The sequence below is a fragment of the Elaeis guineensis genome, chromosome 16 (genome assembly GCF_000442705.2).
Source record: "Elaeis guineensis isolate ETL-2024a chromosome 16, EG11, whole genome shotgun sequence".
NCBI classification, from domain to species: Eukaryota; Viridiplantae; Streptophyta; class Magnoliopsida; order Arecales; family Arecaceae; genus Elaeis; species Elaeis guineensis.
In genome coordinates, this window is record NC_026008.2 from 15,033,338 (window position 1) to 15,044,029 (window position 10,692).

The window sequence follows — 10,692 nt, forward strand, 5'->3', positions numbered from 1 at the left end:
GACTTCCGTCTGCAGCATCAACGCCTAAGGCACCCAACAACTGTTAACCCGTCAACAACTTCGGAAACATCCGAGCTTCTCTTAGATTGCTGAGACAGAGAGCTATTCCGCTCCACCAGACGTCTCAACCGAGATTCAGCCGTCCGGTCCGAACTCCCCGCAAGTCGCGACAACGGACACCACTCCACTCTCTGTAACAAACTCCACGTGGCCCCACCACTCTTCGGCAAGTCGCGACAACGAACACCACTACTCTCCGTAACAAACTCCACGTGGACTCGAACGGCCCACTACCAGGCAGTTACGGACGTCGCTGTCAATCGGTTACGCTCTCCCGTCTATAAAAGAGACCCCCCAGATATGTTCTCCTCTAAGTTCTAAGTACTATCTCTAAACTCTGCTAAAATCTCATTCGAATGCTCCATTTCTGTTGAAGCAGAGTACTGACTTGAGCGTCGGAGGGTCTTGCCGAAGCACCCCCAACTCCGGTTTAGACTTTCCTTGCAGGTTCCGACGGCGGCCGTGATCCCCTCGACTCCAGCTTCTCCGGCATCGACAGAATTCTGCACCAACAAATGTGAAGAGAGTCTCACACCTCCATGGTTGTGCGCTCTCTTTTTTCTTGCATCTCCTTATTTTAGCGCCCCATCATCCACACCTTCAACATCCCATCACGTGAAGAGTTCATGCCTTGAAGAAACATGGGAAGTGGGTTGGGTATGCAATAGAAGGGAACACGTGAAGAGGGTCTTAACGTCCAAAAGCCTCCTCTCCCTCCTCATGCGTCAAAGTCTCACATGCCCAAGAATTGGACGATGTATTCCCTTCATGCCAAGAAGGGTACTTGGCCAAGGGAAAAGAAAGAAAGGGGCATGCTGATTTCCTTCAAGAAAGGTTCTTGAAAAGGGAGAAAAGAAATCAAAAAGTTTTCTTGATAAAAGGAAGATAGAATTCAAGAAAGGTTCTTGGAAAGGGCATGCTGAATTCTTGAGAAGAATTCAGCAACAAGAATTTAGAGGCTGATTTCTTTGAGAAAAAAATCAAGAAAGAAACCAAGAAAGGTTATTGGTTAAGAGAGAAAGAATCCAAGAAAGATTCTTGGAAAAGAAAGGTATTGATTTCCTTGAGAAGGAAATCAAGAAAGAAAAGGCCAGATTCCTTGAGAAGGGATTCAAGAAAAATTGTTTGGGGAGAGTTCTTGATTGGTTCCTGTGTAGATCACTGTTAGAGGGCATATGCTTGGATATCTTGTGGATGTGAATTAAGAAACCTGTCAATCAGCGAGCAATCAGTATCTCCTTAAAGGTATCCCTTTTTCCCTTTTATATTTTATTTGCTATCTCTCTGTGTTTGATTGAATGTCATCAAGGTGATTTTGGGATTGAGATTCAGATCCTTATGTAATCAATAGTTGATGCATGCCTAAAAATTTTAAAATCCATGTTCCATTGTGCATCTGAATCCCAACACCTTACACAGCAATTGTTGACTATCACTATTTGCCGCTATTGTAGGGGCATTCCAACTGCCCAAACAAGAAGTCATATGGGAAGAATCTGATGAGAGTGAGCTATGAGAACATAAAACTTAAGAAATAATTATACCTTACATGTACTCTTTCAAAGAAAGTTCATGAAAAGGGGCCATGAAGTGGCATGTGGCAACTCATCCATGATGCAGATTAATTAGCTACTTATTTGGTTCTAACAATGAGAACTAGTTATACAGTGACACGAGTTTTGGTAGAAACTTTACAATCGTATGTTTTCATGTGGGAAACTTCAGATCGAGTTAATGCTAACATGAATTCATATGATAAAATTTTGATTTTGAGAATCATGAATGAGGCTCATGCAGCAACTAATTTGACATATTATTGTAGCCTTAGTAGCTTCAAGGCTTCAAAATAAAATTGTTAAATTTCAAATAAATCCCAAAGCTTGCGAGATCTGAAATTCTTTTTATGAACAGAAAAAAAAAAAAAAAAGAGCAGGGCAAAAGAAGAAAAATTAATACACCCGAAAAATAGGTCCAAAGAAATAGGCAAGAATTGATGAAGGGCATATGAGACTAGCACCTTCGACAACATCAAGAACACCTCAAAAATTTTGAAAATATATTTGGCACAATCATGCAATGGTGGTACCAAAACAAAATTAGGAGAACATAGCGATAGCACAAGTAGAACATTATCATGAAGAGCAGAATGGAAGAAATAAGGCATGATATGATGACACAAAAGTGATGTTCAAGGAAAGCAGAAACAAATGAAATTCATGTGGTCTCCCACTCTTTCTAGAACAGTAAAATATCTTTTAAATCTTCCTCTATGAATTCTAGAAAACAAAAATGTGAATTCTTAAAACAAGCCAATACTTCAAGAAACCAAATACAATCCTAGCTACTTTCCAAATTCAAGAATCATAATGTTGCTAAAACGATCAAAAGAACTACAAAACTATTTTAATACAAGCTTGGACTAAAACAGATATGGAGAAAGGAAAGAGCTTTCTAACTTTGCAAAATCTTATTTCAAAAATTAATCTGGGCTGTATGGTTCAATTGCTCTAATATTGCTCTATTTTATTGCTTAAGATCTAAAATTAACATCTTTTCTTGCCTTTGAACTTTTAGCTTTCGCCACAAGCAATGTATGTTACTTTCCTTGTTCTTATTATCTAGCGCAAGCAATGTTGAACATGGAGGATCCAAATCTAGCTTTAAAAGCTTGAAGCCTATCAAATGCCATCAATGTTCAGATACCTTCTAAATTGGAGATGTAATGTAAGCATGGGTCAAGTGTGTGACATAATGAAAGGACATGGTATGTGATATAGATGATGAAAGCTTTTAAGAAATCAGGAAGGACATAAAGGAAGAAAAAACATAGGATTAGCAACAAAAGAGGTTGGTATTCTTGATTTTTTGGTTCTATATTCAACCATACTATGAAAGCCTTGAGTCCACCCGGCAGCCCCAACAACTTTAGTCCATTTAGTCAAAGTTTTTTTGCCTATTACACTATTCTCTGTCTTTTCCTTGTTCGTTTTTAATTTTTCCTTTTATAACAACAAAGATGAAATCTCTCACAGTTTACTGATAAAATTACTCTAATCAGCCGCATCAATACGAATTCTCTTTTAACTTTAGAGTGCTCATCAACAACAATCATTTTAAACCCTCACCATAAAATATATGTTGAGTCATTGAGAGTGTATATCATCCACTTTGTCCCTTTATTCTCAAATATATAATGAGAAAACCTAAACAATCCAAAATTCTGCAGAAAAACCATTTTCCAAATTTCTTCAGCCTTTTAACTAATTAAACCTCAAGAAATCCTTTACCAGATTTTTTTTGAGTTACACCCTAAATCTACTGATAAAAAATCATGAATGCAAACAACGAAACATCTGGGCCCCTTTTCTGACATCCCTAGGCCACCTCATTTCTTATGTTTAGAGCTTTTTTCTCTTGGCTTTGTGTCAATTTGATACTCTTTGCAAATGAACCAATAAAACCTTTTCTGTTATCTTCCTAATGCAACCAAGGACAAGAAACAAACGTCAAACCCTGAAGGTCATTTGATGCAAGAGAAGAGCAACAAGGGCAGGGTTTCAAGTGTGTTATTCCAAATCTGGTCTCGATCAGAAGGCAGATCATTTGTTGAGATGGTTGATTCTACAATGAAATCAAAGAAGGGACATCCAGCAAACCATAGGGAGGGGGCATTGACATCTTCTTTGCAGAAATATACCTACTTCACTCAAGCAACCTTGCGAAGTTGAAAAAAATTATTTTGCTGTTATAAAGTTTTGGATTGTGTCCAGTCATCTTACACAAGTGTTGTGCATGCATCACATTTAGATGTGGCTGATGGACAAAATCAGCCCTTGCATAATTAAGGCATGGAAAGAAAGGAATCAAGTAGATTCGGAGGAAAAAGCAAAATCTTGGTCCCACAACGTTCTGTTCGTACATGGATTGTTACTAGACAAATTCAAATGGGTCATTGTGAAAGCAAAATTTTGTGTATAATGTTAAAATTAATTCCAACAGGCATAACCAGTCTCGCTAAGAAGAGGAAAAGAAAAGCTACCTGTAATTTATTGGGGGAGAAACGGAAAGCTACCTGATTGCCGTTTGTTTTATTGAGCAGGATGCATATAACCAGGACCCTCCAGGGATCAAAGCAGTGTCTTTCTTGCAGGAGGTTGTGGGACGACCGTGGAGCATCCCAGATATCGTGATCACTGACTCTCTTGTAGGCGTCCGAAAACTTCTCCTTAGCAGATAGCTGGATGCTGCGTTGCTTTCTCCTCCCCTTGCTGCGTTTCTGCGGCTGCCGGTTCGCATCAGTGCTGCCTGTGTTGCCTGTCGTCCTTGGCCTCTTCCTGGTGGTCCCGCCACCGGAACGGGCTTTCCCCTTCTCAGTGATATCCTTCTTGCCATCAACGACGATAAAGTTCTCGGCAGGAGGAGGGAAGAAACGGCTGACCCGTCTGACGGTGGTGGTGGTTGCAGCGGCGGCTGTCTTCCTCCCTTTTCTATACTTGACGACAGGCGGTGGTGGAGGAGGAGTGCCGGGGTTAACAAGGTCCTCTGCCTTTCCTATTCTATTATCAACCCTTCTTTTTCCTTTGTAGGAAAAAGATGCAATGAACTCGACAGGTGACAGGCCATTGAGGATGCTCGGCGGTTTTGTTATGGTGGTCTCGGTAGTGCTCTGGAGTAACGATGATGGTGGTGGTGGTGGTGGTGGCGGCGGCGGTGGAGGAGTATTGTTGTTGTTGTTGTTAGGGCTAAGGAGAAGCCGTCTCTGTCCTATTCTTTTATCAACACTTCCTCCTCCTCTGCTGCTGTTCCTCTTCCTGATACCATCGCCATGTCCTCCGCCTCCTCCTTTATAGGCGAAGGATGCGAAGAACTTTTCAAGCGACTGGCCCTCGAAGGCAGGCTTGCTGCTGGTGACCATGGTATTCCTTATCGATCTCCTCCTCTTCTTCAGAGGTTTCAGCAAGGCAATTCAATTCAAAAAGAAAGGGAAGGAAATAAACAAACCGCGGCAAAATGAAACTCGAATTTGAGGCCAGGCGCCGAAGAGCGAAAATTGGGGGATGGCGATGCGCGCTCGAGACGACGACCCGCCGTCACGCTCACCCTTAACCCTACTTTGATTTTTTTTTTTTCTTTTAACTAAACATATAAATAAATAAATTGATTTATTTATTTAATTTTCAGTTCAACTGCTCCCGTCCAGCTCCATCCCCGTTTAGGCTCTATTTGAAATTACTAATTTTTTAAATTAAATTTTTTATAAAAAATTATTTATTATTTAATAATTATATTAATAAAATATTTTTAAAAAAATAAAATAATTTTTAGTGAACCTTCAAAATATAATTTTTCTCAAATAAATTTTTTCAACTTTTTAACAAAATCAAAATAATTTTTAAATATTTTTATCAAATATTATTATATCACTCTAAAATACTTTTTGAGTACCAGAAAGTGCTCTCTGACATCCTAAAAGCTCAGCCAAATAAGACCTTATGCTTTGATTGAAAATTTAGAAATATATATATATATATATATATATATGAATAAGGAGAGAGAAAAAGAAAGGGACGAAAATATATTTCTTTCTCCTTAATCGGAAGTCTAAAGAAAAAAAATAATTATTTCTTTCCTTCTTGGGAGCAATATATATATATATATATATATATATATATATATATATATATATATATATATATATTATAATCTTTTTTACTATTATACCCTTAAAAGAAACCCAATAAACCCAAGAATACAGTCAAGAAAAGATCTTATCATTTTTTTTTTGTTTTCATTGATTTTTTCCATTCATGGGAGTTTAATTGGATGGAAGACTTAGGTGGAAGGTTTAAAATAAATCTTAGGATTGAAATATAATATTAATTTTGTTCTTCATTATTGAAGGGATAAAATAAAAATTATAAAAGATTCACTAACTCTCAATTCCTTTCTCTTCAATTTCGCTCGATATGGAGGAGAAAAAAGTTAAAAATTTGAGAGGATTTGTATTCCCTCTGCTTCTCTCCTTTTCTTTTCTTTTATTTTATAAAAAACTCTCAATTAAAAAAAAATATTAACTTTCTTTCTCATTCTCTTCTTTTTTTCTCTTATCTTCCCTCTCAACCAAGACGTTAGCACGACCAAATCGTTTTACCATCACAAGTCCCAAATGCTTTTAAAATTCCTAATATGTTCTTATCCCAATAAGAAAAAGCTCTATCCATCCAACCCACCAATCTGATTCTCCAATTAATTTTGAACTAGTCAATGACTCCATATTTCTTTCTACATGAAAGAGGGCCTGAGCAACCTATAGTGGTGATTATCATCGTTGGAAACTGATGTAAATTTACTAGTTGCAAGTTTATGTAATATCGCAACATAGTTTTTCAAATTCAAAAAAAAAAAATTAAGGCCAGTATGTGCTCTGCACATGCTGAGGGACCTGATTATGATTTGACTATCGAAGGAGTCTCTCTTCCCTCTTCGATCGAGTCTTTGATTTCATGTGGGAATTGAAGTTTTGTCGGCTTCCATCGCCTCGATTGGCCCTCTATATAAAAGCCCGATCTCTTCTTTGAAGCAACCATTGAAGAATGATGCCGACCAACCATCCTCTTCTTCCTTCTCCTCTCGAAAAGCCAACATACCCATTCTTTGTGCTATTGAAAATCATGGTCATCGACCACCAAAATGAAGGTAAGGATCGGTTGGTTATATAATTGATTCTCCACATCCTTCTGAATCTTAGAATCATGATTTCTAAATGAACAATTATTGGGTTGATCAGAATTTCTTGGATGTCTTGTCCTGATTTGAATTCTCCTATTTTTCTTTCCCGCCCATCTTTCTTTATTTTTTCGACTACAATCATCACCACCGACCATAGATTGATGATCCCCCATTGCATCACTATAGCTCGCATCCCTACTGATAGCTGCCCCCAGCTTTGAGCCCCTCTATTTTGAGAATAGAAGGGGAATGGAAGGTCCCCAGTTCTACCAAGAAGAAAATAAGAAGAAGAAGAGAGAAAAAAAAAGAAAAAAAAAAAGAAGAAAGAGTTTCTCTCTCTCCTTTCTCTGAGCTTGCATTCCCACTCTCTCTAGAAAGTTTTACTTTTTCTCTAAATTTTTTTTCTCTAGATCATCTCTTCCTTTATATTTTCTCTCTCTATGACTTTTAATGATTCTGATCTAATTTAATGAAAAGAATCTTGATTTATGATCATTGGATAGTGTGCCGGCATCCATTTTGATCAGGTCGAGTATACCTAGATGTTGATCCCATAATTGATTTTGATGATTGCCAAACTTTGGATATTTATGAATCTAACTATGTATTTCAAGAATAAATGTAGGTCTTTCCAGGTGCTTAAATTAAACAAATAATCTATAGAAAAGATCTCCTCAAAATTCACTAAGTCAAAGGAATTAAAGAAGGATTTTTGAGTTTTTGATTTAGTGGAGTCAATCCCAGAGCAAAAGGAGCCGATCCCTTCACTGAAATAGGTGTTAAAATGAGTAATTCCAAGTTTCAAGAGAATTTGAGTCGACTCAGGAAGAGTTTGAGTCGATTCTGGCATGAACTCAACATTTGACATAGGCCTCGAGCTAATTTTAGAATCCCTTGAACCGACTCAGGCACGCAGACCTGCACTGGCACAGCCTTGAGCCAACTCAAGAACAGCATGAGTCAACTCATGTAGAAAAGATAGAGAAACAATTTTTGAACTTGCTACTTGAGCCGACTAAAGAAATCTAAGAGCCGACTCATGAGGACCATAAGCCGACTCAAGAAAACCATGAGTCGACTCAACAGTTTCTGATAGTAATAATGGCTAGTTTTCAAAAAACTGCAGATTTATAGAAAAGCCCTCCAATAGCTAGTTTTCAGTCTCCAACGGCTAGACACGGCTAGTTTGGCTTCTAAAAAGGGTTTAAAGACTTTCAAACTCATTGAAGAGCCGAGATTAAGCGGATTAAAGAGGAAAAACATCATCTTGAGTAAGCATCATTGAATATCCTTAAGAGAAAGAAAAGAGAGGAATTAAGTAAAAGAATTTTGAGTGTGCTTTTAAGAACAATCTTCTCCAACTTCTTCCACCTCCTCTCAAGCTTAAAAGAAGAGAAGAAAAAGCATCAAAAGAGCCATCCATCAGCTTCTCATCTGAGCTTTAAAAGAGTTTCATTTTTATTTTTCTCTTTATGTCGAAATTTCATATATTGTATTTTGTTTCTTTACAAGTTTCTTTAAGAAAAAGAAACTTAGGGATTAGACTGATCCAAGCTCATAATCGGACATTGTAAAGATTTTGATTGGTGAGCCCAAAAAATTAACTGAGTTATTAGTGAGCTCGAAAAACCAACTAGATTTTATTTGTGAACTCAGAAAAACAAACACAATATAATCAAGGAAGGATTTTGTATAATTTTGAAAGAGAGCTTGGAGAGTAGACATAGGTATAGATTGCACCTATCCACTATAACATCTTATGTGTTTGTATTGTGCTTTCTTATTCTATTACTTTGCTTGTCCTGCATGATTTTAGTTTCAGCTTAGCATAGTTTAATTCTTGCATGGTCTTGATTTCGCTATTGCTTATATTGCATACATCACCACCACATCTTTCAGATTAAAATTGAAGCACATACTTGCCTTAGAGTTTAATTTGGTTAAAACTTTTAAATAACCTAATTCACCTCCCTCTTGGCTTGCTATCTCTGGACAATACTAGATTTGATCAGCTATGATTTATATTGAGCCATCTGTATGCTAGTCCAATCTTAATTTGATTAAATTGTCTTGATTGGATCGATTGAAATGTCAGATAGTGTTGCTTGATCAGTCATATTTTGTCTCATCATTTTTCTCTCCTCTGATACTCTCTTTATGTGATTTATGTATTATGCAAGGTTCTAGCGCACATTTGGTGAGACCCAGGAAGAGGTTGGTAATCGAAGAGGACTCGATGAGACTCTAAGAGAGGATGGTAGCCGAAGAGGTTCGATGAGGTAGTCGAAGAGGACTCGATGATGTTGGGAAATATGTCCCAAAAAGCCAATCGTCAAGCTGTTGACGGTTGAGCAACCAAGTATTGTAATTGATTTGTTAATAAATAAAATATATTTGGCATTTTCATCATAAGCTTTCATCTTCTAATGAACTCCGTTGTTATGATGAAGTCCTTAGGACTATTTAAGTTCGATAAAGAGAGGATTTATCGATTAGTCCTTAAAACTGTTCACGACCAAATGATAGGCTGTTAATAAGGACGACAGCTTCTATCAAGCATAGGTCGCTGTAGGCCATATGGGTTGGTTGTCCTCTTAACCAAAGAGTGTGGAGACACTGGTATGGCATACAGGTGAGATGTAAGGGTACATCGTCATTGAACGTGACCAACTCCAGAGCATTCTGCTGTCGAGAATGTCTCTGATGGGATATAGGTATAAGTGTCCCTTAGACTTGAGATCACCTCAGTGACTTGCAAGCAACTCACTGTGCTTTGGTACTGGACTAACTGAATTTCTAATTCAGGGATGGAAGGCTTCTGGGCACAGTCAAGTACTTGCGAAGTCAGAGTGTGATCGAGATGGGATTGACCACTCCAAGAGTTGGAGAAGAATGAGTCGCTGTATTTCAATTTAGCAAAACCTTGGCCAGGGTAATCCATCAGATGGATTTGATATTTTGAAATACAATGTGGACAACCTGATCAGAGTTGACAGTTGAGCTCTGGGGTGTCCTATGATCATTTTGGTCAAGGGGATGAATTATATGAAAACTATATCCGCATGGGTTCTAAGGATGTTGTTCTACACATTCGACCTATCCGGTCGTCGGGTATCATTGCTAGATGGTCACTTCGATTGGTATAGGAATTTATTCCTATACTACCGGCTTAGGTTCGGACCTATGAGGTCACACACATTAGAGTTCATGATCCGATCAGATGGTTGATCAACGATTAAGAATCATTATAGGGTTAAATAATCAATACGATTGACATTTAACCCAGTGCAAGTGTTGCAGGAGGATCGATTAGCAATTTGATTGCTAATTGGCTTAATTTGATTAAGCCAATGGGCTGAGATTAAGTCTAATTAAATATGATTTAATTAGATTTGGTTTGGGCTTGATTGGATCAAGTTCAATTGGTTTATTGGATAAGCCAAGTGCAAGGAAAGACTAGTCCTAGTTCAACTAGGACTTGGGTCAATCTAATTTCTAATTTGATTAGAAAATTAAATCAGATTTAAATATAATTTAATCTGATTAAATTAGGTTCTTAATTAGGTTAAGACCTATTTTAATTGGGTTGATCTAATTTTGATTTGATTTAGTTTGGGAAACCAAATTAAAACAAGTTATGAGACAGAATCCTAGTAGGACTAGGATTCCACCTTGCACCACATAAACCTTCTCCACGCCCTCTCTCTTATTCAATGCCAATCTCCACTTATTTTGTGCGACAAAAGCCCTCTCCCAGATCTCTCCCACGTTCACAAAAGGTCTCCTCTCTTCTTTCTTACATGGAAGGTGATTTGGATCAAATCTAAAAGGAATAATTTTGGATTTCGAATTCTATGAGATAGAGTTTTAGAAATCCAAAACTCTTTCAATTTTGCACCGAAT

At 37.6% G+C, this 10,692-nt stretch overlaps 1 protein-coding gene across 1 annotated transcript; it reads right to left on the bottom strand.

Moving 5' to 3' along the window:
- Positions 1-3,994: 3,994 nt before the first annotated feature.
- LOC140854385 (uncharacterized) lies at positions 3,995-5,181 on the bottom strand. Its single transcript, XM_073250322.1, has one exon. It carries the CDS (start codon positions 4,973-4,975, stop codon positions 4,010-4,012), a length of 966 nt encoding a protein of 321 aa, XP_073106423.1. The 5' UTR covers positions 4,976-5,181; the 3' UTR covers positions 3,995-4,009.
- Positions 5,182-10,692: the final 5,511 nt, after the last annotated feature.